This window comes from Trypanosoma conorhini (genome assembly GCF_003719485.1).
Source record: "Trypanosoma conorhini strain 025E chromosome Unknown Tco_14.4_contig_00237, whole genome shotgun sequence".
Lineage (NCBI taxonomy): Eukaryota > Euglenozoa > Kinetoplastea > Trypanosomatida > Trypanosomatidae > Trypanosoma > Trypanosoma conorhini.
The window spans coordinates 1-25,819 of NW_021704324.1; the positions used below are offsets into that span (position 1 = coordinate 1).

At 65.0% G+C, this 25,819-nt stretch overlaps 11 protein-coding genes across 11 annotated transcripts, besides 17 other annotated features; all 11 read right to left on the minus strand.

The window, feature by feature from the left end:
* The first annotated feature begins 66 nt into the window (after positions 1-66).
* Positions 67-119: a microsatellite.
* A 117-nt stretch (positions 120-236) lies between these two features.
* Positions 237-266: a sequence feature (A-rich).
* A 46-nt stretch (positions 267-312) lies between these two features.
* Positions 313-3,126, minus strand: Tco025E_04564 (uncharacterized protein; the record flags this gene model as incomplete). Its single annotated transcript, XM_029371474.1, has 1 exon — positions 313-3,126. The coding sequence occupies one exon, from the start codon at positions 3,124-3,126 to the stop codon at positions 313-315; it is 2,814 nt and encodes a 937-aa protein (XP_029228413.1).
* Positions 3,127-3,303: 177 nt separating this feature from the next.
* Positions 3,304-3,354: a sequence feature (A-rich).
* Positions 3,355-3,432: 78 nt separating this feature from the next.
* On the minus strand, positions 3,433-4,149 carry Tco025E_04565 (septum formation inhibitor, Maf-like protein; the record flags this gene model as incomplete). The annotated part of the gene is made up of 1 exon (XM_029371475.1): positions 3,433-4,149. The coding sequence occupies one exon, from the start codon at positions 4,147-4,149 to the stop codon at positions 3,433-3,435; it is 717 nt and encodes a 238-aa protein (XP_029228414.1).
* A 169-nt stretch (positions 4,150-4,318) lies between these two features.
* Positions 4,319-4,339: a microsatellite.
* A 152-nt stretch (positions 4,340-4,491) lies between these two features.
* Positions 4,492-7,089, minus strand: Tco025E_04566 (uncharacterized protein; the record flags this gene model as incomplete). Its single annotated transcript, XM_029371476.1, has 1 exon — positions 4,492-7,089. One exon carries the CDS (start codon positions 7,087-7,089, stop codon positions 4,492-4,494), a length of 2,598 nt encoding a protein of 865 aa, XP_029228415.1.
* A 131-nt stretch (positions 7,090-7,220) lies between these two features.
* Positions 7,221-7,252: a microsatellite.
* A 142-nt stretch (positions 7,253-7,394) lies between these two features.
* Positions 7,395-7,415: a microsatellite.
* A 219-nt stretch (positions 7,416-7,634) lies between these two features.
* Tco025E_04567 (uncharacterized protein) lies at positions 7,635-8,804 on the minus strand (the record flags this gene model as incomplete). The annotated part of the gene is made up of 1 exon (XM_029371477.1): positions 7,635-8,804. One exon carries the CDS (start codon positions 8,802-8,804, stop codon positions 7,635-7,637), a length of 1,170 nt encoding a protein of 389 aa, XP_029228416.1.
* A 116-nt stretch (positions 8,805-8,920) lies between these two features.
* Positions 8,921-8,964: a sequence feature (GA-rich).
* A 140-nt stretch (positions 8,965-9,104) lies between these two features.
* Positions 9,105-9,121: a microsatellite.
* Positions 9,122-9,158: 37 nt separating this feature from the next.
* Tco025E_04568 (uncharacterized protein) lies at positions 9,159-13,301 on the minus strand (the record flags this gene model as incomplete). The annotated part of the gene is made up of 1 exon (XM_029371478.1): positions 9,159-13,301. The coding sequence occupies one exon, from the start codon at positions 13,299-13,301 to the stop codon at positions 9,159-9,161; it is 4,143 nt and encodes a 1,380-aa protein (XP_029228417.1).
* On the minus strand, positions 13,298-14,467 carry Tco025E_04569 (uncharacterized protein; the record flags this gene model as incomplete). The annotated part of the gene is made up of 1 exon (XM_029371479.1): positions 13,298-14,467. The coding sequence occupies one exon, from the start codon at positions 14,465-14,467 to the stop codon at positions 13,298-13,300; it is 1,170 nt and encodes a 389-aa protein (XP_029228418.1).
* A 369-nt stretch (positions 14,468-14,836) lies between these two features.
* Positions 14,837-14,860: a microsatellite.
* A 27-nt stretch (positions 14,861-14,887) lies between these two features.
* Tco025E_04570 (uncharacterized protein) lies at positions 14,888-19,978 on the minus strand (the record flags this gene model as incomplete). Its single annotated transcript, XM_029371480.1, has 1 exon — positions 14,888-19,978. One exon carries the CDS (start codon positions 19,976-19,978, stop codon positions 14,888-14,890), a length of 5,091 nt encoding a protein of 1,696 aa, XP_029228419.1.
* Positions 19,979-20,102: 124 nt separating this feature from the next.
* Positions 20,103-20,146: a sequence feature (GA-rich).
* A 70-nt stretch (positions 20,147-20,216) lies between these two features.
* Positions 20,217-22,193, minus strand: Tco025E_04571 (putative cell division cycle protein; the record flags this gene model as incomplete). The annotated part of the gene is made up of 1 exon (XM_029371481.1): positions 20,217-22,193. The coding sequence occupies one exon, from the start codon at positions 22,191-22,193 to the stop codon at positions 20,217-20,219; it is 1,977 nt and encodes a 658-aa protein (XP_029228420.1).
* A 55-nt stretch (positions 22,194-22,248) lies between these two features.
* Positions 22,249-22,289: a sequence feature (A-rich).
* A 31-nt stretch (positions 22,290-22,320) lies between these two features.
* Positions 22,321-22,377: a microsatellite.
* Position 22,378: 1 nt separating this feature from the next.
* Positions 22,379-22,405: a microsatellite.
* A 38-nt stretch (positions 22,406-22,443) lies between these two features.
* Positions 22,444-22,504: a sequence feature (A-rich).
* A 94-nt stretch (positions 22,505-22,598) lies between these two features.
* Positions 22,599-23,942, minus strand: Tco025E_04572 (GTPase activating protein of Rab-like GTPase; the record flags this gene model as incomplete). The annotated part of the gene is made up of 1 exon (XM_029371482.1): positions 22,599-23,942. One exon carries the CDS (start codon positions 23,940-23,942, stop codon positions 22,599-22,601), a length of 1,344 nt encoding a protein of 447 aa, XP_029228421.1.
* Positions 23,943-23,982: 40 nt separating this feature from the next.
* Positions 23,983-24,009: a microsatellite.
* A 416-nt stretch (positions 24,010-24,425) lies between these two features.
* Tco025E_04573 (phosphatase-like protein) lies at positions 24,426-25,073 on the minus strand (the record flags this gene model as incomplete). The annotated part of the gene is made up of 1 exon (XM_029371483.1): positions 24,426-25,073. One exon carries the CDS (start codon positions 25,071-25,073, stop codon positions 24,426-24,428), a length of 648 nt encoding a protein of 215 aa, XP_029228422.1.
* A 167-nt stretch (positions 25,074-25,240) lies between these two features.
* Positions 25,241-25,269: a sequence feature (GA-rich).
* Positions 25,270-25,327: 58 nt separating this feature from the next.
* Positions 25,328-25,382: a microsatellite.
* A 32-nt stretch (positions 25,383-25,414) lies between these two features.
* Positions 25,415-25,819, minus strand: Tco025E_04574 (small subunit ribosomal protein S11e; the record flags this gene model as incomplete). The annotated part of the gene is made up of 1 exon (XM_029371484.1): positions 25,415-25,819. A coding segment is annotated over one exon (405 nt), but the record flags the coding sequence as incomplete, so codon positions are not given.

Sequence of the window (25,819 nt, forward strand, 5' to 3'; positions counted from 1 at the left end):
CTGCCATCACTCAAATTACAGCGGCGGCAGAAGCAGCCGGGGAGACGGAAGGGGGGGGGGAAATGGACACACACACACACACACACACATACACACACACATACACACACACACACACATACATACATACTATTGCATGCATGCATGTATATAATAGACGGAAAGATACAAGTTAGTGCAGTCATAGGACGCGAGACGGCGACGTGGCGGAGCCAGCGCACTGACGCAGCTGCGGGAAAAAAAAAGGCAAAAAGAAAAAGAAAAAAGCGGAAAGGAGGCGGCAGCCACGCCTTCCCCCACCCCCCATCGTGCTCAAAGTAAATCAACGTAATTACGTACTGGCCGGTCCTTGCCCACTGCTACCGCAACGTTGTCGTTTTTCGCTGCAACTCTCTCATCACTTCTTTCCCCCGCACCTCCGTGCGTGTTGCTGTAGACGCTGCAGCTGCTGTGGGCACGACTGTGCCGTTTTCTGGCATCAGCACTGACAACGTCGGGTGGCCCGTCTAAGAAGCCATTACCATCGTCGGCAAACGTATGGTTGCGCGTTTTCGGGTTTGACCGGGTCGACTGGGCGTTGGGGCTGATGGGTGTCCTGCAAAAGGAACCCGCCGCCGCGTATAACCCCCGAGAATCTGTGGCGCCGTTCTTTGCGGCACCCGCGTCCTCCGCTGCCGCCTCCGCCGCGGTTTTCCCAGCATTCGTGGTTTTTTCCCTTCGCTCTATCGCGGGGGCGAGCAGTGCGTCGCGAGCGTGCCGTTGCCCCAGCTGCGTCGTCGCAACAACACAGTGGCGTGCGAGGAGGCCGGCAATGCTGTCCCTTGCCCTCCCCGTGAAGAGCTCCCGCCTGCCGGAGGAGGGAGCGGCGGCAGGCGCAGCAGCATCCCCCGCCGCTGCACCGCCTTCCACGACGGAAACAGTGACGGACGCACCCTCGTTGCCGTGGCACCGGCGCGGCGCCTCCAGGCTGAAGTGGGGCCTGGACTGGGCGCGGGCGCGGGCGCGCGGCGTCGGTGGCGGGGTGCCGACGTCGTCCGCGTCGGGGCGCAAAAGTGCGCCCACGATGGCCGCCTTCAGCTCAGCCGCAGCCCGGGCGCCGAAGGCGGCGTACACCGCCGCACCGGCGTCCCCCGCGATGGCCTCCGCGACGGCCTCGAAGGAGATGAGAAGCGTCAGCGGCGGGTGACTTGCCGGCTGACTGCGCAGCGGCTCCTCCGGCATATTGCTGCCCCCGGCGAGGTGCAGCGCCCCAACAGCCCCGTCCGTCAGTCGCGAGCTGAACTGCTTGGCCAGCTCGCTGCGGTGGCGGCGCTGCTGCAGCAAGTCCGCCGCGTAGCGCAAGAGCTGCGGCAGCGCGAGAACCTCCCCGCAGTTCACGAGCACCACCAGCGAGAGATGCGCCCACGCCACGTGGAGGTCGGGAATTTTTTTGTCGTTCGCCACAAACGCCTGCAGCTGTGAAACGACGGCGAGGACAAACGGCAAGGCGGCGGCGCCGCGGCTTTGCATCACGGCCGCCACCACCCGCCCCACCTCAATGACGCACGTCGGTGTCACCGGCCGCGCGCCGGCAAGAAGCGACAGAACCCAATTTTTCGCCACAGCCACGTCCTGCTCGTCCGTTACGAGTGGCGGCGGCGGCTCCGCCATCTCCGTCGCAGCCTCGAAGACGCCGCCGTCCGCGGCGGGGCCCTGCTGTGGAATTTTCCCCGCAAGGAGGCCAACTAGCACCTGGGCGGCGTAGGTCTGTGCCGCGTCGTGTGTCGCGAGGAAAGGCGCGATGGCGCCTGCGAAGTTGATGTCGGTGCGGTCGGTTAGCGGAACAGCTCGCACGTACGGCGCGGCCACTGCCAGGGCGCGCAGCCCTCGCATCACGTTCTTCGACGTCGGCTCCTGGCACGCACCCAAGAGCCCCACGAGGAGGAGGTGCAGCCGCGGAGCATTGCGCCACCTGTGGGTTGTGTACATGAGCGTCGCCAGCAGCTGGAGGAGGAGGTTGTTGTAGTCCTCCGTCTGGTTGGGCCTGCTCATACATTTGCAGAGCAACTCGAACAGCAGCTGTGGACGCCCGCCTGTCATGCGTACTTCGTGCGTGCAGACGATGAGGGCACGAAGTACGCCCTCCTGCACCTTCGCCGTCTCCTCTTCCTTTTTTCGGGGCGCCATGACCATCTCACAGAGGCACTGGCATACACTGAAGCCGAGCTGCTGCGGTCGCCACTCCAACGCCCGCGCCAATGACCGCAACGTGACACTCGCGAACCCCGGCACCGACCATCCGTCGCAGGACGCGATGAACTCCAAGACAAGCTGCAGAAATTGATATATTCCGGCGGTTGACACGCGTCCAACCACCGCGCCTATGCCCCACGACGCTGCGCTGATGCACGCAAGATCCCGCTGCCTCGGCTCGGTGGGAAGTGCAACGCTGTCGAATGGGCCACTTTTGATGTGCTGCAGGAGCACCACGGGGGGATCGTGCTTGGGCCACTGTGACTCACCCCCAGCACGCATTGCGTTGAAAAGGTTTTGCAAGAAGGCTACCTTCTGGCGACCAGCAATATCTGCCAAGGCGCCATGTAGACAATATATAACGTTCCCTAGCGCCACAATTGCGGCGTAGCGACACCGCAGTGTGGCGGCATCGTCATTGTCGATGGTCTCTAGACACATCTTCTCCAGCGGGGGGAGCAGCTTTTCCTGGCTGTCCGTTAGCAGACGACAGGAGTGCTCGACGTCCACGCGGCGGGACAGTTTGTAACACAAAATGGCTAACACATCCGCGGCACCGACGCGGTACTCCACGGTGTAGTGGGAGAGCAGCATGGAGCAAATGCTAATGCAGTGCGGCACAAATCCGCCCACGTCGTCGGACTGGGCGATTAGGTCCCGCAGCATCTGCACCCCCACCATGACGCGGTGCACCTTGTGCCGCCTGAGGGGGATGACCAGCAGCTTCGAGATCTTGCGGCAGACGCGCGGGATGCGCTCGGGGTTGCTGGCGACGTAGTCCTTAAGGTTGCCGAACGCATCCCGCACAGACCCGTGCTGCGGGTCCTGCGTGAAGACGGCGACGACAAAGTTCTTGAAGCGCAGCCCCTGTTGTGGCACACACGTGTTGCCCATTCCCTGCAGCTGTGAGACGCCGTCCGCCACGCGGGTGCTGCGAGGCACGCCACGAGAGCAGCAGCAGCAGCAAAAAAAAAACCAAGAGGATGAACAGCGGGGCAAATGGAGGGAGAAAGGAAAGAGGAGGCATCGGCGAGAAGTAACGGGCAAGTCACCCTCCCGCTCAGCGGAGTCGAGAGAGAAAGAGGGAGAGAAATAGAAAAAGGAAGAGGGAGAGATACAGAAGTCAGCTGCCTTTTTATTGTTCCTCCTTTCGTCGCTCACTTTGGCGTCTGTCGCCCCACCCCCCTCCCCCGCCGACCGTCACCGCACGATGCCGTCGCGGATGAGTCGGTCCAACTCCGCGCACACCGCCTGCAGCGGGAGCCCCATCACGTTGTAGTAGTCGCCCTCAATCGCAGCAATGAGGCACGCCGCGGCGTCCTGAATGCCGTAGCCGCCGGCCTTCCCCTGCCAGTGGCGGCGGTCCGCCGCGTACGCGGCGATCTCCTCCTCCACGAGCGGCGCAAAAGTAACGGTCGTGCACACCTTCACCTCGCGCCAGTGCAGCCCCGCGCCGCTCGCCTCGTCACGCACCACCAGCACGACGCCGCTCCACACCTCGTGTTGCGCGCCGGAGAAGCGGCGCAGCATCGCCGCCGCCGCCTCCGCCGTGGAGGGCTTTTCGATAATCGCAACCCCGCCATCTGGCGCCGGCATGGTGACCACCGTGTCCGCCGCGATGAGGAGGTCGAACGGTGGCGGGGGGTCGGAGCTGCTTCTCCTCCCGCCCGTGCCCGCGAGGGCCCGCTGCGGCTGCTGCAGCTGACGCACAACGTCCTCCGCCTTGTGCCGGGCGGTGCACAGCGCGTAGTCCCCGCCGCAGGTGAAGTTGGCCTTGGGAAGGTTCTCCGCAAAGCCCGACACGCACACCTCGAAGTGGCGCAGCCCCGTCCGCTCGAGTATCTCCCGCCGACGCGGCGAGGCAGAGGCGAGCACGATGCGCTTCCGCCGCAGCAGATCGAGGTGCTGCAGTACCATAACACACCTCCGCCCCCCGCTCGTGCGCCCAGACCCTGCCACTTCCCGCCCTTCCGCCCTACCACTGCGGGAGAAAAGGAGATGGAGAGGTTGCACACAGGCACAGCGACAAAGAAACCAACGAAAGAAAGGTCAATGAGGGCGACCGCATGTCGTTATTGGGCGCTAGCACCACCACCACCACCGCCACAGCTTTTTATTCTTCGTTCTTTGGGCCTCTACGTCGCTCCATTAGCCGTCCCCTTCCCCCGTTTTTGTCTCTCGGTTCCCACTCACACGCTCCGCGCGGGGGGCAGTGACAGCGAGGTGGACTCGGCGCCCTCAGCTTCGTGGCGACAGGCACTACCGCCGCCCTCGTCTTCCGCCGCCCTTCTCCCCTTTGCCCACGCCCCTGCCGGAGCCTTCTGCTTCTTCCTTTGCTTCCTCCTCTTCCCCCTCCAACTCCTGGCGTCGACGCCGAAGGCGCTCCAGCAGCGACGCGGAGGCGATCGCCTCGGGGACGCGCACCGTCGCACTGCCGGGTGTCACTTCGGCCGTGCCCGCATTGCGCGCCGCCGCTTTGGCCGTCCGCGACGGCGCGGGGGGTGCGCGGTCCTCCGCCGGCTGCCCCGTTTTTCTGCCCGCCTTTCGGGGCCCTCGCCTTCGTTGTTGTCGCAGCGGCAACTCGACCGCTTTTCCCTCTTCCTCCTCCTCCTCTTCCTCCTCCTCCTCTGCCTCCTCCTCTTCCTCGTCGCTTTGCGACTCAGAGGGGCGAGCGCGCTTGGGGGGCCTTCCCACCGCCCTTGAGGGGAGGGCGCCGGGCATCTGCCGCTGCCGCCGCGACTCGGGGCTGACGACGCGCTCAGGCGGCGGCGGGCGCCGCACTTTGACGGCGACGTGGTCCCGCAGCTTCTCCGTCAGGTGCGTCTCCGCCTCCGCCGCCTCCACAAATTCCTCCGCCGCGGTGATGACCTCCGCCGCGTTGGAGAGCGCCCCCGCCACGCGCCTCCAGCGATTCGGTGTGCAGAGCGGGGCCATCTGCTCTAGCACAGCAACGGACTCCTTCCTCACGCCTCTGAGCTCCGCCAAGTGCACGGCGAAGGCATCATTGGGGGCGGCGTCCCACGCCAGTGTCTCCTTCGCTCTCGACACCGCAAGTTTGGCTTGTGCGATGCACAGGCGCAGCGCCGCCCCGGTGGGGAGCAGCAGTGCCTCACGCAACACCGCCTTGCGGCAACACGGCAGCTCCTTCGCAACAGCGGCGCGCACAGCGTCTGCCTTCTTGTGCCACGCCCGCTCGCGCTGCCGCAGCGTGGTTGTCCCCACCGCACCGCCGGCGTCTTTGCCACGGTTCTCCTTCTTCACACGACACAACTCCTCGTTCGTCCTCTCGCACCGCTGCAGGGCCTGCGCGACGGACTCGTACGCCTCCTCGAAGCGTTCGTCAAGCGTCACGACGACGCCTCTGTCGCGGTGCAGCATCGCCTCAAGCGCGGCCAACTCCGACTCCACACTGGACGGCAAGAGCAACGCCAACTCCATCTTATGGATTAGCCCCTGAAGCTCCTCCAGCTGCTTCTGCACGCCGTCCCGCATGCCGCGGGTCGCCGCCTGCTGCTGCAGTAAGTCCCGCAACGCTTCCTCAGCCGGCAGCTCGCCGAACTTTGTCATGTCTGCTGAGAGTTTGGTGGCCAGGGGTACGTACGCGGCGGGAGGGCCGGTGGAGCTGAGCGCCTCGGCCTCGACCTCGGGGGCATCCGCGATGACGTCCTCCTCCCGTGCCGGTCGCACGTAGTAGACGACGTTGTTCTCGTGCTGGTACCTGTCGTGCAGCGTGGGGATGTCGCGGAGGAGCGCGGGGGCAAGCGGAAACACCCGCAGAAGATCCGACCCCTCCAGCAGTTCCGCCAGTTTTCTAAAGGACTGCGCCGGCGAGCTGTCAGCGTCGGTGTCAGCGGCGTCGGCTTTTGCCGCCTGGGAGCCTACAAGCGTGGCGCTCAACCGCCCAAGCAGCTGCCAGCCGCCGCTCTGTCTCGTCTTTCCCTTCGACGCCGCCGAGGCCGCCACGCTGCGCGCGAGCTCCTGCTCTACTTCCTCCACGAGCTTCCGGGCGTAGGCAATGTGGCCAAGCACAAGCGACATGTCAGGCACCCGCGCCGCGTTGTTGTAGTGCTCCGCCCGGTGGCGGTGGTACGCCGCGAGTAGCAGCGGCGGCAGGAAACGGAGCGACTCCGAGGTGTGGGCCGCAGGAAGCCGTACCGCGTACGCGCTGTAGGCGAGCTTCGCAAGGGCGTCGTGCTTCTTCGCGACGGCGCCGGAGAGGGTGGCGTGCGCGTATTTCGCGACCGCCATGCACAACTCCGCCATCTCGCGGAGGGTGCGGAAGTCAAAGTTCTGCTGGACGAGGTAGCAGTCCGCGGGCGAGAGCAGTTTGTCCGACTCCTCCGCCAACGCCTGCTCCCCGTGCGCCGCGAGCTCGGCCCCGAGTTGGAAGCTCTTGAACGCCGCCTTCGTGTCCCCGCTGGGGGACAGGCCCGCGCACGCGCTGCGCGTCGCACAGCGGGCGTAATTTGCCCGCACACGCTCCATCGCAGCCATGCCCGCGTTGCAGTTGCTGACGGCGGCGTCGTACAAGACGACAAACATCTCCATCGCCGGCCCGCTCACGGCAACGTCGCGGCCGCTGATGCGCACGGGCGGAGGCGCAAGACGCTCCAGCACCTCCGTCGGCCACGACGACGTCGCCGCGTGCAGGGCGAGCAGGAGACCGCCGTACGACTTGGCTGCGCGGGCGCCCGTCACCGGGTCGCTGTAGAGCGTGAGCGGGGACGCCGCGTACGACGTGAGGGCGTTGAGCGCCGCCACCACGGCGGGGGTTGGGGCGAGCCCTACGGTGTGCAACGCGTCGTGCAGCAGCGTGCCCCACCGCACCGCCTCCTCACGGGTGGCGGCTGGAAGCATCACCGGCGGCCGCACCTCCCGCTCTCGCTTCTTCTATCGGCCCCTCCCCACACTGAGACGGCGGTCGCCGGGCAGGCGTGTGTGTGTCTGTCGCAAAGTAAAAAAAAAACGCAAGAAAACAAACAAAAAAGTATATATATATATATATGTTATGTATTATGTACGTGTGTAGCCTTTTTGCTTTTCCCCTCCCCGCCAAGAGAGAAAAAAAACAAAAAACACACGCACGCCTCGCAGGCCCTTTGGCTCCTTCGATGGATGTGCGGACTGGCGCCGGTGTGTCGGTGAAGGCGACGGCGGGCCGCGGAGGAGGAGGAGGAGGTGGAAAAAACAGGCGCGTGCGGGCGTGCCAAAACGGCCCCCCGCAGTGCAGCAACAGGGGCTGAAAGAAACCAACAACAACAACAAACGACACAGAGAGAAAGAGGGAGAGGAGCCCCAGCAGGAGCAGCAAAAATAAAATTATCAACAAACACATTGCAAATAGAAACACGCAAGCGCACTCCTCTTTGGCGGGCCGGTGGCCCAACGGGCGGCGCTCGCGATCAGCGGCGACGCAGCACCACCAGCGAGCACGTCGTAGACGTGAGCCCGGGGATCATCTGCAGCTGCCGCAGTACCGCCTGCGCATCCGCGTGATTCGCCACCACCTCCAGCGACCCCGCCATCGTTGCCTGAATGGTGTCGACAAAGGAGAACATCCCATCGCGGTGCCGCTCGCAACACAGGAAGGCCATTCCGCCAGCACGCAGAAGTCGCACAAGGGCCGGGGCCACGTGGCTGGCGATGGTGTGGTCGTACACAATGTCGCTGCCCAGTACCAGGTCGTACTGCCCACACATGGCCTCGGGAATAGACGCGAAGTCCAGGCAAAACGCCCGCACGGCCGCGCCGCGTCCCACTTCCTCCGTTGCTTCGAAGAGGGCGGCCAATTCCGGCCCATTGCGCAACGTGAAGGAGCGTCGAACCTCCTCCACCACGGCGGGCGAGATGTCGGTAACATCGAGCCACGTGCGGCGCAGCCACGCCGGCTCCCGTGAGAGACGACTGGCGAGCACAAGCGACACCAGCGCGGGGCCGCAGCCGAGCTCAATAGTTCGCAGCGGACGGCCCTCTTCGGTGGCGGAGATCGAGTGCAGCACGACGCCCAGCTTCTCCACGAGGTAAAGTGCAAGGGCCACGGAGCCCGGCCAGAGCCTCGCCCCCGTCTCCCCCGCGGCGTAGTCGGCGAACCCAAACACAACGCGCACCACCTCACCGCGGAGCCGCACCCAGAACAGCATGTCGGCATCGTGCCGTGTGGTACCGCCGCAGCAGTTGGAGATCGTCGCCGACGCCGCGTCTATGATTTCGTGCGTGATGGGTGTCTCTGGCTGCAGCCCCTCCACGCCGCTCATCACGGCGCCGTCGCAGGGGCACGCGCCCTCCGCCTCGAGTTTCACTGCCCGGCGCACAATGAGCGTCAGTGTGGCGGATAACATGTCGCGGGTGGCTGTCGCGTCCCCCGAGAGGCCGCCCAACGCGGTGTACCGTCGCGCGTGCTGCAGCAGCGACAACAACTCGGCCGGCGGTGCCGCATCGCGTCCCCAGCGTGCCAGACACTCCTGCAGCGCCGCCAGAAGGCCGTCGCTGTTGGAGAAGAGACGCTCCACCTCCCGCAGCGGGCCGTCGTCTGCGGGCTGCAGGCCGGCGTTGGCGGAGCACAGAGCCAACATCCCCGCCTGCGCCCCGCCCTGCCTGTGGGCAACTCCCGCGCCGCGGCTGCAGGGACGGGCGCCGTCAAGGCCAGAGAGCCCTCCCACCTCCTTCCAACTGCCCGAATGCAGGCACGAAGAAAGTAAAACAAAAAAAAATAAAAAAAGAGAAAGAAAGAAAACAAGGGAAGGCAAGGGACCCCATTGAACCAGTCAAAATTCCCGCACTCCCCACCATCGTAAGAGGGCAGGTTGGGGCGCGCGTGCAGCCTCGCCTTTCCTAGACGGCGCCGACAACTACCCACCCCCTTTTTTTTTTCATCTCTCTCTCTCTCTCTGGGCGGTGTGCGGGCGGCCGCAACTCTTGCTGTGCGCTCAAGTGTACGACGACAGGTTGATGGTTAGACGCTGCGGGACGGATGCCGCTGCGCGCGCTGGCGGCGCCGCTCCACCCGCCGCTGCAGCCGGCTCGCGCGGTGCCTCGCCGCGGCCCTGCCGCTGCATGAGTCGCCGCAGCACCGCCGCCTCTTCGCTTCCAAGGGACTGAATGACGGTCCTCAGCTCGCCCGCGTAGAGGCGCATCAGCTGCTGCGTCAGCGCGGCGCAGGCGTCCGGGTAGCGGGAGCCCAATTCGTCCGCAGCGTCACCGTGCGCGGTCACCGTCGCCAACATCAGCAGGGCGCGGATGAAGAGGCGGACGCGCTCCAGCACCCGCGGGCTGTGCTCCTCCTGCTGCAGCGTTTCCGCGTGAATGAGGCAAAGCAGGGCGTGCTGCACGCACGGCGTCCACCGACGCCGCAGCGCAGGGCGAAGTGCCGAGGAACACGCCGTCAGCACTGCGCCGCACAGACGCACATCGTGAGACATCGCCGGAAACACACGCCGCAGCAACCCCAAAGGGTCGGCGCTTTGCGCCAACGCCTCCATCAGGCGCGCGAGTGTGGCCTCCATCACATGCGACCCCGCAAAGAGCAGCGGCGAATCGTCGGCGGGAGAAATGAGTTGCAGAAGCAAAAAGCCACACACGCTCGCGCGCGCCAGCCCCCGTCGCTCCTCCTCCGAGAGTTGCTGCACATACGCCGCCGTGGTCGCTGTGGGCTCGCTGCTCGCCACTAACACGTCCACGTCGAGGGACCGAAGAACGAGGTTCATACACTCAACGCTGCAAGACGCCTCGGCGGCCAGACGCAGGCTGGCGAGAGCGCCCACGCAGAGGCGCTGCTGCGCTGCCAGCGCCAGCAGGAGTGCCTCAACGTCAGCCGCACACTTCTCACAGTTGGCGGCCGCGGCCATCTCCAGCACGTGCGTGGCATCTTCGTCGCTCAGCGCCTCAGCACCCTCCTGCAGGAGGAGCCCAAACGCCGTGCGCAGCACTACCTCCTGGTGCGTTGTGGAGAGCAGGGGCACAATCGTCCGCATGCCACGCAGCGCCACGCCCGGGGTGCACAACAGCAGACACAAGAGACATCCGGCCGTGTGCCGGAGGGTCGGGCCCAACGCCTGCACTGTGGCGCACACGTTCTCTAGCACCCCAAGAGCGGCGACGGGCGTGGCGTAAGCGCAGTCGTCCAGCGGTGTCGGGACCATATCGTACGCCGGCTTAAATCCGTGCATCACGGCCAGCGAGGTCACCAGCTGGTTGCACAGCAAAGCCGCGGCCGCCTGCCCACTCATCGACGCGAGTGCCTCCGCTGCCGCCTGGTCTGCCTGCAGCCAGCGCGCCTCTGCCGCTCGCGTGCGGCACGTCGCAAGCGCCACGGCAACGCGTCCGCATCCGCCATGGGCGACGGCGTCGTCATTCGCATCGCACCCCTCCAGCGTCTCCAGCAGCGTCGCCAGGGCCGCAACCACCCGAAGCACACTGGCGTCATCCGCCAAGTTGCACACGATGAAGCTCTCCGCGAGACGGCAGCCCTCCTCGCAGCAGCAGCGCGAGCGCTGGATGATGCGCCGCATGCCGCTCACCAACACGAGGCGCCAGGGAAGCAGAAACGGCGCGGCGGCGTCCTTCGCACGCTGGCCATACGTCTCCAGAACGACCAGCAGGGCCTCCGCCGCGGGCCGAATAAACAGCGGCTCCACCTCCACGAGTGAGACGGAGGAGAAGAGCAAGTGCAGGTGACGCGCCAGAAGACCATCCTCCAACGCCGCGCAGAGGTGGGGCTGCTGCATCATTTCCGTCATCAGCGAGAGGACGGCTAGCTTGGCGCCCACTTCGCTTGTCACCATCTCCGCCCTCGCGGCGTCGGCGTCCCTCGCCTCGTTTCCCCTCATTTTCCTCGACATCGGCAACCCTCCCATTCCCTCCTCACGGCTGCTCCTCCGCAGCGGCTCGGGCGTGACGCCTGCCATGCCGTGGGGCTGCTGCGCCGGTTTCCCGCGCATAATCAGCTCCATCTCCTCCAGGCACACGCCCAGGTGCGCCCGGTCTGCGCTGCGCAGAACGGCGCGCGCCACACTCACCCACGCCTGGCGGGTCTCAGGCGACGCCGCGGCGTCTATCAGCTGCGCCAGACGCAGAAGTGGCACCCAAACAACATTGGCGGTTGCGGCGTCGCCGCAGCAAACCGCCAGCGTGTCCGCCGCCGCGCGAGACACGAGTTCATTAAAGCGACCACTGCCCTCCAGCAGTCCCACCACCTCCTTCTTCAGGTCGAGGAGGTCCAGCACGGGCGGGGAGGCAGCTGCGACGGCTGGCGCCGTCTCCATCGATGGGCCTTTGGGGCCCGACGCGGCAAGGCGCAGGGTGTTCAGCAGGGCGCCGGTGGACTCCTCAGAGAGGGCGCGTGAGGAGAGAACGGCGTGTACGAGGCCCCGAACGCAGACGCCCACACCGGCGTGCGTCACGGCATGCATCTGCGGCACCACGAGCAAGAGCAGCTCGAGCAGGAGCAGCAGCACGAAGGGGTCGATGGTTGCTGTTGTGGCAGGCAGCAGGAGTTGCGGCAGCAAAACGGTGGAGACGACGGAATAGACTTGCGCTGCGTGCTGCGGCGCCATGCGGGTCATTGCCACCAGCGCCGCCGCCACAACGGTTGTCTCACCACACACGCCGTGCTGCTTCAGCACACGCATCACAAACGAGACCGCCATGGAGGCGGTGGCGCCGCTGTCGGCCCGGTGCATCTCGCCAAGCGCGAGGAGGACGCCGCTGAGGCGGTGGGCGTCCGCGTCGGAGTTGAAGTTTGCCACGGCAGCGGAGGTGAAGTCGTCGCGCCGGCCGGTGATGGTCGCGAGGCGTGCCAGCAGCTGCGCCGCCGCGAGCCGTACCGCCCACACCCCGGACGACAGCCAGTGCCCCTCCACGAACGCAAACCACTCCGTCGCTGCGGCGGCAACCCACTCAAAGGCGGCGTCGCAGCGCGCGAAGATGCCGTTGAGGCAGCACAGCACGTTCCACGCCGTCACCGCCGGGTCGCCGTCGTCGGCGGCGCACCACCCCCGCAGGCAATCGAGCACGCGCCGCCGGCACCCCTCCCCCACACACTCCGTGCAGCCGGCAAAAATTAGACACACCGCGCGCCACGTGGCTTGCGCCTGCGCCTTTTGCGCCGTCGGCGGCAGGAGCCGTTGGTAGTCGTCAAGGCACCCCGCCGCAGCACCCAAGAGCCGTGCGCCCTCCGCCTCGGCGGCGTCGCCGTGTTCCTCCGCCGCGCACGGCAGACCGTCGCGGTTTGCCTCCGACACATCCGCAAGGGCCCGCATCAAGACACCGTGTTTGCCCATGTCATCCGAGCAGGCCGACCAGGAGGCCCCGGTAAGCAGCGCGTACGCCGCAGCCCGCACGGCCCGCTGCGACGACACACCGGTGGCGTCAAGCGTCTCCAAGAGCGCCACGACGAGCTTCAGCTCAATGTCTGAAGCCCCCACCTCCACGAGCACGGCACAGGCGGAGCCCGCCGCACGCGCGTACTGCGGCGTGCCGGACGGATTGCTGACAAGCAGACTCAGAAACACCCGCACCGACGTCTGCACGTTGGCGACAGTGGCGGGGGAGAAGCGACCACGCTGATGCTTGAGGAGCAGAAGCGCAAGTCGATTAAAGTACTCCACGCGCCGCAAAAAAACCGCCTCCACCTCCGGGGGTGGGACCTCAATACTAAGCGTGGCGACAAGCGCAAGCAGGGTCTCCAATACGCACGGCCGCCGCAGAAAATCTGCCGGCATGGCGAGGAGTGCCTTTGCGTGCAGGGCAACGACAGGTGGCATTGGCTCATCGGGTTCCATCTCACCAGCTGCAGCGTATAACTTGCGCAACAACGCCCGGCTACAGATCTCGTTCTGGTGCGCCAGACACGCCATGGCTTCGCTTGTTACCTGCAGAAGGGATGGGTAACGCACTGGAACCTGCAGCAGCTGCGCCCAAAGCGCCGCCGCAAACTCGCTCGTCGCAACAACCATGCGAACCACACCCGTGACGCACAACAACGCGGTGTGTGCGACGCTCTTCCCACAGGAGGCGTCAAGAAAGCGTAGGAGACTCGTCACAACGGTCCCACGAATAAGGTCGGAGTTCATGCGTGACGCCCAAAGCAGCACCGCCCGAGCAACAATGGGCGGCATGTACCTGCGGTCATCGTGCGGGACCGGCTGCAGCAGCTCAAAAAGCAGCCCACAGCCCTCTCCATGGAATCCAACGAGACAGTCTGCAGCAAAAGTTCCCCGATGGCCACTGAAAGGACGCGCTGCGTCGCGTGGTTTATTGCACTAGGGTTAAATAAATGCCTAATAATATCCGCGGCTTCCGCGTCAGTTGCTGCGGCGAAGTGTGTCCAGTCACTTCCATGCTGCGTGGCGGCCAGTAAGCACCCGATGGCCGTGCCCACGTCGTTTTCAAGCCTGCAAGAGATGCCGACGCCCTCGGCGAGGCGCATCATCATGTCCAGCATGGCGGTGGACTGGGCCGTGTCCGGCACCACGCACCCCTTCAGCAAAACACACAGGCTTTCCACACCCTTCTCTCGCACCAGGGGAAGAGGGCAGGCCACCGCTTTGCGCAGGTAATCTAGCCAAGCCGCGGCCAGTAGCGGCCGCGGCGGCGGCAGCAGCAGCGACGACGGCGTCGGGCTGCCAGTCCTCTCCTCCTGCGGATATTGTTGTTGTTGTTGTTGCTGCTGCTGCTCATTGTATTTGTGGGACTGTAGAATGAGGTATGGAAGGAGCTCCAGGGCGGCCAACCGCGGCGCGACAGCCGCTGTCTTCACGGGGTGGGGAAGGTTCTGCCGCGGGACGCAGTCAACGTTTGCCGGGCATCGCTTGAGAACCACCCGCAGGAGCGTCAGCGCGGCTTGGAGTGTGGCGTTGCTGCCGCCGCGATCCCTCGCCAACTGCTTCGCCGCGTCCCACAGCCGCGGGACGTGCTGGGCGGCGCCGACAGCCGGCTTCGCCCGCGCCAGCAGCGCGTCCAGGGCCCCCGCCCAGGCCTCGACGGCGAAGCCCGAGAGCGGGTCCTCCAATACGCTCTCCACCGCGAAGCCAACCACCGCGGCGACGGCGCCGCTCGCCGCCAAGGCCCGCCACTCATCGCCCCCTAGCGCCAGCACCCGGAGCTCGAGAAGTTGCACCGCCGCAGCATACTCCGCCTGGTCCTGGTCACTTGCTGGCCTGACCTTTAGCTGGGCGGCGGCGCGCCGGAGCCGCTCGAGCAGCAACAGGAGCCAATTCGTGCCGTCCTCGTGCCCCATAAAACGGTGCAACTCACACAGAAACTACTCTCGACTGAGGGCTTGTGGAAGGGACCGGAGCAAGCAGGAAAGCGCGGGAGAAAAGAGAGGGTTGCACAAACACGCACTACGGCTCCCGCCCCTGCGCATCATACAAAGAAGAAATAAACCGTTCTCCTCAGCTTGGAACCCAAGAAGGAAGGAAGAATGCGTGAATCAGTGAGAGAGAGGGAGGGGGAGAGAACTGGTGCTAGAGGCATGGCACAGATACACACACAGAGATAGGCATATATCTATATGTATATGCATATATGTACGTGCTCTGCGTAGCTTCATTGTTCTTGTGTACATGATAAAAGGGAGCAATTACAATGGCGGTGAGAAACAAGTAGATAGAGAGGGAGAGAGAGATAGGAAAGTCAAGAGCAAGGGAACTGAAGTCTACCATTTTAGACGCTTCATGGATGCCCCCCAGGTCTCTTGCCACCGCACCTCATGCTCTGTCCACTTCTGGAAGGTGTCGCTCGCCTTGCCTACGGCGCCCGAGGAGGCGCTGTTAAACTGCTCCACCGATTGCTGCGTCAGCCTTGCGATCTCCGTGTGCAGCGGTGTTTCAGGCGCAAGAATGCTCACCATCAGCGCCCGCTCATCGACCACCGGCGTGCTGACGGTCTCCTTCTTCTGTCGTCGGCCGGCTGCCTGCGTCTGCAGCCGCGTCACTAGTGAGACGCGGGCAAACGCAGGGGCAACGTCGCTGTTCGGGACGGGGACGGCGGCGCTCGGGTGCTCGGCGTTGAAGGCCTCCACCGGCCGCAAGGCATGCAGCGGGACGCGGCCTTGCTCCACCTCCAGCAGCGCTGGGGTGGGCAGCTGCCCGCTCACCGACTCCGCGGCAGCCGCCGAGGTGGACTCCGCCTTTTTGCCGCCCGAGGATGTGCCGGTGACGGAGTGGCGCGTCATCGTCTCACGCAGCCGCCGTTCACGCTTCGTCGACGGCTGCTGCTGCTGCTGCTGCTGCGCCTCCTTCCCGCGGTCCTCACGCGCCTTGAGACGCAGCAGGCCGCGCAGCCCCCGGTGGTGCCCGTCGCCCGCGTCGTCGACGGCGGGCTTTAAACTCTCCGGCGTCACAACTCCCCGAAGAAAGGCAAAGAAATTGTTGGTTACATTGATGCTCCGTGCGGCGTGCATGGCGGCCGCATCCTCTATCTCACGCAGCGCGTAGCCCCAAAGCTTTTCGATGGTTGCCTGCGTCACGGTCTGCCGGGTGCGCTCGGCACCGGAGAGCGCACTCAGTTTGTCGCGGTTGTAGTTCGATGCGAGGGTGACCTTGACGAGGCGGTCGTGCATCGAGCGAAGCGCGTCAGACTCGCCGTAAAAGCCGGCAAAGACGTCAAACACCGTCGCGACCCGTCGCTCGAGCGCCATGGAGGACAAATTGTACGTCGAATTGACCAGGTAGCTAGGGATCCGCTGCAAGGCCGCGAAGAGGCGATGCACCTGCTCCCGGTAGCGCCGCGTCGCCTGCACCACGTGCCGCGCGACCCGCCGCTGCTGTTGGTCACACACCCTGTCGCACATCTCCATCACGTCCTGCAGGTGCCCGCCCGCCATGCCGGGCAATCGGCGCACGAGCGGCGGTGGACACACGGTGAAGTGCTGCTCCGTGACATGCTCAACCTGAGACCTGGCCGTCGCCAGCCAATTTTTTACCTGTTGCTCCGCCGGGAGAACTTCGGGGGGCTCCGTTGTTGTGTAGAGCGCGGCCATCATGGAACTTGGCGATGCCGACAACCTCGACTTGTTCCGGGCGCGTCCCTGCTTAGACAAGGCGACGGTTGCCGTTGCCGTTGCCGTTGCCGTTGCCCCCGCCCCCGCCGCGGGAGCAGCCGCGTCTTCCACTGCCGCGTCGGCCTTGGCGCCAAGGCGGGGCTCAATGTAGTTCTCCTGCGGCACGTTAAGGAGCTCCACGCCGTACTGAAGGCAGTCCAGGTGCCGCCCGCGCACATAGACAATCTCGCGAATGTGGTCCAGCAGCCGCAGCACCTTCGACGGGTCGCTCGCGCGGATCTGCCGCTCAACGTCGATCTTCACCTCCGCCAGCCGCTCGCTCAGCTCGGCCTCCACCTCGCCCGTGGTGTCCTCCGAGAGCGTCGCCGCCGCGGCCCCCGCCCCTCTCGCGACGGGCTGCATCGACGGCGTGAGCGGGGAGGAGGGGGCGGAGGGGCTGCCAACGGGAGGCAGCGTGCGCGACTCCTCCGTGGTGAAAGAGGCGCCGTACTCCCTACCCGCGAGCTCCGCCAGCGCGCTGGAAAAGTCGTACGACACGAGAGGGACGGCGAGACGTTCCTCCAACTCCTTCAAAGTCTCCTCGATCTTCGCCTCGCTTGTCTCCGAGAGCGTCATGAGGGAGTGCACCTGAACCTTGAGCCGCGACAGAATCTCCTGCAGCCGCGCCAGCAGCTGCAGCTCCCCCAAGTTCTGCTCGAACACCACCGTGTAGCTGGACCTCGCCGCGTCCAAGTGTCGCACATGGCGGTCGCGCTCCGAGCTGAGTTTCTCCTTGAGCGCCTTCGCTGCGCCGTGCAGTCGCAGCAGGGTCTCAATGACCTGCTTGCAGCTGCTGTCATTCGCGTCCTCCCAGGCGCTGGTGTCCTCAAGCTCGTCGAGGTCCCCCGGGACAGGCTTCCCGCAGCTGAGGAGGTAATTGTGGCACTCAGACTCCAGCACCTCCTTTTGCTTCGCCACGTCCACCATGATACCGTGGTAGCGAGTTGTGTGCGTCTCCAGGGAGGCGGCGACGAGGGAGGCAAAGTTCCGCTCCTGCGACATCAGCGCGTTCGCCGTGTTTGCCTTCGGAGCGAGCTTCTCAAATTCCTGCAGCTGCTCGAAGAGCTGGGCGTCCTGGGCCTCCGCCTGGTCGCCCGCCTCAATAGAAGACCAGGCGTTTTCCAGCATCGCAAGGCGCTCCCGCAGGCGGGCGCAGTGATTCTCCTTCTTCACCTGCGTCGTCTCAAGCTCGCGGATGCGCCCCTCGTAATCATCGGACTGCACTGTGGCGGGGCGACGGCGGTGGTGCCGCAGGATTTCATTCGTCTCCGCGTCGATTGCAGACCTCTGGGCGTTGCACTGCTTCCGCACATGCTCCATGGAGGTGTGGCGAAGGTGCACGGTCCAGTTGAGCACCTCGACCCGCAGCATTTCGCGCCACTCCTCCACGGTGGCTGACGAGAGCGACGGCGCCGCGGCGTCCTCCTGCAGCGTGGCCTTCAGCAGCGACTCGTACGTTTGCAGGAAGGCGGGCGGCGGCGCAGCCGTCGGCAGCGCGGACGATCGCGGGGAGTTTCCGCTGCTTTCGCCCCGCGCCGTCCCGCCCTTCCCCTTTTTGCCGCCTCGCTGCGCGTGCGCGAGCTGCGACCGCCGTTTCCCGCCCGGCGTCGTGGGGCGGTGGCCGTCGCCGTCGCCGCCGTCGCCGCCAAGGCCACGCTTATTCGGCAGCTGATGCTGCGGCGACGGCGGCGACGGCGGCGACGGCGCAGCGGGCGGCCTGTCGCCCAGCGCCATGGGCCCGACGATGTAGTACAGCTGCCCGTCCACCGCAGTGAGGGTGGGGTACGACGGCGCCGGCTCCGCGTCGCTCTCGCTCTCGCTCTCGGGTTCCACCACCACCTCCTTCGCGCGGCCCCGCTTCGTCGTCGCCGCCGCCGCCTCTGCCGCCGCTGCGGCTGCTGCTGCCGCCGCCTCCGCCGCCTCGCGCTCGCGCCGCAGGCAGGCCTCCTCGCTCTCCAGGCCAAAGAGCAGCAGCAGCCTGGCGCAGCGCTGCTCCATCTCCGCCTTCCCCTCCTGCGTCACGCGCTGCAGCGACTGCGCAGTGTAGCGCTGGAAATTCGTGTGCTGCGCCGCGATGCGATCCAGCACGGCGAGGCACTCGACAAAAAGCACTTCCGCCGCCTCCACGGTGGCCGCGTGCCGCAGCTCGTTCTGCTTCCGCGCGAGCTCCAACTCGACGTGGTGAAGGTCGTCGTCGTGGTCCTTGCGGGCCTCGTAGAGGGCGGCAAAGCCGGCGCGAATGAATCCCAGGGCTTTCGTCGCCGTCTCCTCCAACGCGTCGGTCGCCTTCTCAAAGGTGAGCAGGACGTTGATCGGACCGGTCAGCAGCAGGCCCTCAAGCGCCGCGTGCTGGCCGTTTAGCTCTGCCTCCACCGCGGCGGTGAACCACGCGCTCTCGCGCCGTATCGTCGACAGCAGCGGCAGCACGCGTGCGTCAACCTCAGCGCTAAGTTGTGCCTGCAGCGCGGGATTCGCAGCGGTGAAGCGGGTGTACACCGCATCCACGCCCTGCAGCGAGGCCTGCGCCAGCGTCTCCGCCTCGTACGCCTCCGGCTCGCAGATCCAGCGCACGAGGGCGTGCAGCTCGGTGAGGATCACCTCCGCCTCCGCACACAACTGCCGCTCCGCAATCCGGGCCTCCTCCGCGGCGCAGGCGCACTGCACCAGGGTGTTGCGCACCAGCACGTTCGCCTTGACGCGCCACTCCACCGTCACCTCCGACGGGCTCACTGGGAAGACCGGCGAGAAGAGGCCACCGTCGAAGCTGCGCAGCCAGCCATCCGGCAGAGTCCCGCCGCAGACTTGGCCGCACTCCGTCGGCAGCGGCTCCCGCGCGCGGCGCAGCGACTGCACCGTCGTCGCCACGTTTTCCAGAAACTGCGTCCCGTCCCGCCGTATGCTGCTGACCAGTCGGCTCATTTGTTCAATCGCCTGCATGCGGCACTGCGGGCGGCGGAAGTATGCCGTCTGCAGCAGCGTCGTTGCCCAGCGCAGGCCACTGCTCATCATGAGTTCCAGCGAGGTGCCGTACACCTCGGCCAGCTTTCGGCTGTAGTGCCGCTGCCGCAGCATCTCCCGGCAGCGCAGCTGCGCCAAGAGGGTCCTCCTGCTGGTGTGATTTTTGCAGAGGTGCTCGTTGATGTCGTGAATCGCTCGCTGCGCCAAGACGTGGGAGGCGCCGATGCTTGTGTAGCTGATCTTTGTGAGGTTCTCCACAAACTCTACAAGCAACCGCTTCAGCCCCTCACGCCTTTCCTGTTCACGCGCCTCCATGCCTTCCTCGCAGCTGGTGATGGCGTCCACGCGCGACTGGTACGAGTTGCGCACCTCGACGCAGAGCGAAAGCAGGCGCTGGCGCTCCGCCCGCAGCCGCGGCTTGCTCTCGTCTATGCGGACCTCGCCCTTGTGGTAGTCGTCCGTGAAGGGCTGCAGAAGATCCTCCGCGTCGCCCACGGGGGGCTGCGCGAGCTGATTTTTGTGCGACTCCACGCGCGTCGTCTCCGCCTGCAGCGCCGCAGCGCACTCGTCGTGGCTGCGCTGCAGGAACTCCTTCAGGTCCGCCAGCCGCAGCACCTGCTCCTCGTCGAGCCGCTTGTTGAACTCCCGCACGCCGTCGTGGAAGGTACCGAGCGCGTGCTGGTAGCGCGCGGCCATCCGCGCCTGCAGCCGCGACTCCTTCGCCGCCGGGCGCTGCAGCGAGCCCATCGCTGCAGGGTGCTATCGCGTTCTGCGGCCACACGGCGAAGACGAGGGCACACGCACGCACACACAGGCCGCAACAACAACGAAAAAAAAAAAGAAGTGTGTGAAGAAACAACTGCAGCAACACAAACAAAAACAGAAAACACACACACACAACAAAAAAAAAAGAAATGAGGCGGCGGGAATTCCGGCACCAGCAGGGAAGTAAGCGGGGCGCAGTCAAACACGGGCAAACGTGCCCTTACCAGGCGGCGGCCCTCCGCAGCGCCTCCCACAGTCGATCCAGCGGAGCATTTGAGGACGCCTCCAGCATGCACAGGACGACCTCGCGGACGAAGGCGTTTGCCTCCGCCACCGTGACGCGCCGCGTGCCCATCCACCGCGCCACGTCTGCCTCCACGCGCGCCGCCGTCGTCCCCGCGTCTGCCGCCGCGTCCGCGCCGCCGCACTCCGCCACGCACGCCATGATGCGCCACACGACGTGCCCGCGCAGCTCCGCCGCCGTCGGGAGCGGGAGCTCCAGCCGGAGGTCGAGGCGGCCGGGGCGGCTGATGGCGGGGTCGAGCGCGGCGAAGTGTGGCGCGGACGCCACGACAAACACGACGTCGCCGTCTCCGTGGCGGTTGCTGATGCCGTCCATCTCCGTCAGCAGCGTGCTGAGGGCGCGGTCGGCCGCGTTCGAAACCTCGCCCGTCTGCCGGCCGCGCGGAGGCGCCAGGCTGTCGATGTTGTCGAGGAACAGGGCGGTGGGCGACGTCGCCCGCGCGGCGGCGAAGAGCGCGGCGATGTTCTTCTCCGTCCGCCCCACCTCCTTCTCGATCAGCGCGAGGCCGTCGACAAGCGTCACGTGCACCCCACGCGCGGCCTCCGACCGCAGGCGCCGCGCCAGCGCCTTCAGGAGCGCCGTCTTTCCACTGCCTGCCGGGCCGCACACAACAACGCCCCTCGGCACCATCACCCCGCAGCGGCGCAGCAGCCGGAGATGGAGCAGCGGCCACACGACGAACTCCTCAAGCTCACGGACAACGGCGTCCAGCCCAATGAGGCCGCGGTAGGCGTCAAGCCGCTCCGCCTGCGCCTCACGTCCCTCGACCTCCGCCTGCCGCCCGCCAGAGACCGCCTCGCGCTCCAGCATTTGCGGCAGCGTCTCCCCCTCTTGCAACGCCGCCAGCTGCCCGGCCGTATACCCTGCGAGTAACTCGGCCACCCTCCGCCGCACCGCCGGCGGAAAACTAGACGAGGCACTATGCCTGTCAATGCAACCCTGCCGCTCCTGCAGCGACGGGGGCGTGACGTGCACAACCCGCGAGGAAAGTCGCGTGAGCAGCGCCGCAGGGAGTGAAGTGGTGGTGTTGGCCGTGGCGAGCAGCACGAGGTGAAAGTGTGCGTGTGCCGCGCCCGCCGGCTCCCGCAGCTCATCAAGCAGAGCGCAAAGCTGATGCGACACAAGCGCCACCAACAGGTTTGCGTCGCTCCACAGCAAGTCAACTGCGTCAAGCGTCAACAGCAGCAGGACGGCCTCGGCGCCGCTTGACGACGCCACCGGTGGAACGGCAAACATGCGGCGGAGCATCGTTACAGCCTCCTGCTCATTCAACTGCAGCAGACGGTCGACGCCGAGGTCGCGGCGCTCCACCACGTGTCTAACGCCCTGCGCATCCACGACAGAGGGAAACTGCTGCGCCACACGCCGCATTGTGTGCGTCTTCCCGACACCGTGTTCGCCCGTAAAGAGAACCGAGCACACCCCTGGCAGCCGCGCCCGCTGCAGGTAGTGGAGGATGTGGCGCACCGCAGCTGCGACGTGCCTCTCGCAAAGGGGGTCACTCATCTCCGCCGGGGGGCACAGCGCCGCGCCGGCTTCCACGGCCGCCGCCTCGACGCGCACGCGATCCGCCTCCGCAAGGGACTGCAGCGAGGCGCCGGAGGCAAGCGCCTGCTCGCTAGGCGGCGTGCGCACCGCCAGAGTAACCTCCGCACCGCTGAACGGGTCATACACCCGCGCGGAGGACCCGTCGAGGACGCCGGAGAACATGACGCTTGTGCCGAGACGCGACAGACCCACCACGCGGTCCGCCGCGCCCACGGCAACGCCGGCGCTTGTGACGGCGGAGAAGAACGTGCGACGTGCGTCAAGCGGGTGCTGGTGCAGCTCCTCAGCCGAGGGCCACCACACCAGCGGCGCGGCCAGAACCAGCAGCCCCGTCTCACCACGCATGAACGCGGCAACCCCCTCCCACTTCCGTCCTCTTCCTGCGCCAGGATGAAGAGGGAAGAAAAAAAAACAAAGCAAAAAAATAAAAAATAAAAAGAAGACACGCCCGCAACAAACAAGAGCAGCAGTGCACACATTACACACGCATATGCATGCACACAAACAGACACACACACACACACGCACAAAGAGAGAGAGAGAGAGAGAGAAAAGAGCTACAGGGCCCTATTATCCGCACAAACATGTTTGCCTTGCAACAGCAAGAAGGAAAAGGCGGCTGCACCAAAGCAAAAAGAAAAGAAAAGAAAAAACAACCTGCAGCAGAGGCGGGCCATCCGCAGGCACATTCGTACGCCCCAAAAACGGGCAAACACAGGCGGAGTCCGCGGGGCGCGCTTCTGACCCGTATCACTCGCCGAGAGGAAAATACCCGTGCAAGAGTCGTTGAACGAAAGCAGAATTTGTCGCGCTCAGTGCCATGGCGGCCACAGCGAGTAGTACGGCGCCCATCAAAGGCCCTGAGATGCGGCTATCCTTCCACGGCCGGCGCCACTCACGGAACAGGAGAGACCAGAGCAACTTCAGCGCCGAGTTTCGGGTGCGTTTGTCTGTCAGCATCCCGTGTTTATTCACGCCACCGTGAAGAAACCTCTCCCGCGCCTGTTGAACGCACGTTGAATGCTTCTTGTGAAGCGCAAGAGTTCCGCTCAAGATTTCCTCAACGGCCGCAGAATTTTTCATGGTTAAAACGTCCTTCGGGAGTCGCGTCAGCTTCTTGTACACGCTGGCCATGACCATCAGGTTGTCCTCGTACTCCGCGGCGGCGTCGCGCGCCTCTCGGACGTACCCCATGATGCGTTCCCTCTCGTGCAGCAGCAGGGCGGCGGTGAAGAACACGACGGTGTTCTCGTCTGCGTGCGCCAGAAGAAAATCAAACAGACGGGCGAGAACCCTGTTTTCCTCGCAAACGTGCGTATACCAGGTGATGATCCAACCCACGGCGTAGTGCGATTCGGGGGCGACGCCGCAGGCCTCTAACGTGGTCGCAAGCTCCGTGTCCTCCTCTGCCAGCAGCGCATGCACCGCGTAGAGCATCGACTCCGATTGCCTGAGCTCCTTGTCACTAAACGATCTCCATTGCACCTGCAGCAGTCGCTCGCAGACGGCAAACACGACATTCATGGAGGCTCCCTCCGTGACATACATGACGAAGCCCACGAGCTCGTGCAATCCCTGATAGTAGTGCCGCTCGGTATTATTAGAGAGCACACGCTGCAAAAGGTCCTCCAACACCCGGCGCATCGCGTCCCGCTTTGAGGCGTCGCCGTAGAGCTGCCAAAGCGACCTCTGCACATCGACCTGGATGACGCGCGAGGCGCAGTTGTCTGGCAGCTCCCGCGAATCCACCGTTTTGCTATCGTCTCCGTCCCCTTCCTCTGCTTCAGACTCCGCGGCTGCGTCGCCCGGCAGTGGCGTGTCCGCACTCGTCTCACTGGAGGGGCCCTGGCTGCTGCCCAGTGAGTGGGCGCCTCGCACCGCCGGCATCGGCTTCGCTCTGTCGTGGCCAAGCACCACGTGCCCCCAGACTGCGCGGCGCACAGTATTGTTTCCCAGCCCCGCCTCCACGCACCGCCGTCGGCACTTCTGCAGGTATGAATCCACGTCCTGCGAACCTTCTCGATCCTTCACGCGGGGCCCCGCCTCCTCTCGCTCCGGGCAGCTCTGCTCGCCCGCCCCGCGCAGTGGCTGCATCGCCGCTGCCGCCGCCAGTGTCTTCCGCCGAGGTCTTCTACCGCCCCTCCCCCCCACCCCACCCCCCTACTCAGTGCGCCGCCCAGTTGGACACCTTCCTTGCACCTGCGGAGGATCAAAAATCCCCGACGCCAACAGGGAGGGGAAGGAAAGGAAGAGCGAAAGAGGGGCAACGCAATCGAGGACAGAAGCATGCAGGCACCTCCACAGAAGGCCCCCGTGGAGCGAAGGAAGCGGCCAACGACGCGAACTCCCTCCGCAGTGTGGGGCCTTCGAAAACACCTAAAGAAAAAGGCCCATGACGGCGGCAACGATAAATCACGACAGAATAATAAACAGGAATATTTTCTCATAGAAAACAAAAAAAGGTGACGAAAAAAAAAAGCCCAAAAACAGCAATAAAGTACCAAAATGAAGGTCCATATGAAGAGCACGGCGTCGCAGGGGGACTCTCACTCGTACCGGCGGCTTCCAACAGTTTCATTAGTTGTAGGGCTTCGCCTCCATCCCTGCGGGGGGCTCCGCCTTCACCTCGCGGCTTCCCACGTCCTCCCAATTTGTTGACAGAACAGTGCCGTTGCTCTCCAGGAAAGACTTCATCATTGCCCGGCGCTGCTCATCGGAGCCGTTGCTGTATATCTGCTGGAAGAGCGCATTCAGCGCCTGGTCCCCCTCCGGCTTCGCCTCCTCGTCCTCGAGCCTCCAGGAGCTCCAGTCCTTCCCGCGACTGTTTGGGTACTTCAGTTCCCCCGCTGACGCCGGCGGGTCGGCGCTGGCAGTCGGTGCCGGAGCGGCTACCTGCGGCGGCGCGCTGGGGCCATCGTCGGGCGCTTCCAGCGCCGGCCACTGCAGCTCAGATGCCTTCTTCAGCGACACCTCAACCTTCGCTGCCCGCACGTTCACCGCCGGGGCCTCGCCGGCAAGCGGGGCGTAGAGGCGGTTAACGGTGTACTGGTACTCGCGCCCTGACGCGTCGAGGCGGATCGTCACCGTCAAGGACTGTGTCTCCACCTCCACCCGGACATCCCCCTCTTGGCGATCGCGCACGTAGAAGCAGAAGCTCACGCGGGCCGGGGACTGAAACCACTCGCAGCGCACGGTTCCCTCAAACGTCTTCGTGGTCAGACTCATCGGTGCGTATGGTGAAAAGGTGACTTTGCTTGCAGCTTTATTCGCCGTCACGGCAGATCTCTACGGTGTTGCACCCAACGAGAGGAAGACAGGAGAGGCAAAGAAGCCGCATGTAAGTGCGTGCGCCAGTCCAACGGACTGCCCGCAGCGGCAGGAAATGTTTCTGAGAGGGAGAGAGAGCGAGGGGGAGGGAGGGCAGCCGCTGGTGGGGGGCGCCGCTCCATCCACGCCGCAACAAAAGAAGCGAGGAAGAGAAAAAAATAAAATAAAAATGAAATAAATTACGCAGTAAAAGGAAACAAAACAAAAAAGTAACCTTCGAGTTCAGTGGCGCAAGCCGATCAATTCTTGGAGAACCGCTTGCCAAGCTTGTCCGCGGCGGACTTGCTGACAACCTCCAGCACGTTGTAGCGGATCGTCTTGCTCAGCGGGCGGCACTGGCCGACCACCACCTCATCTCCAGGCTTGGGGTCGAAGCAGGGGCTGCAGTGCACCGTCAGACTGCGGTGGCGCTTCTGGTAACGCTGGTACTTGCGGATGAAGTGCAGGTAGTCGCGGCGAATGACGATGGAGCGCTTCATCTTGGTGGAGTGCACCACGCCGCGAAGAATGCGGCCACGGATGGACACGTTGCTGGTGAAGGGGCACTTGCGGTCGATGTACTTGCCGTTGACGGCCGCCTTGGGGGTCTTGAAGCCGAGACCGATCTTCTTGGAGTAGCGGATGTGGCCGCTCATGTTCACGTG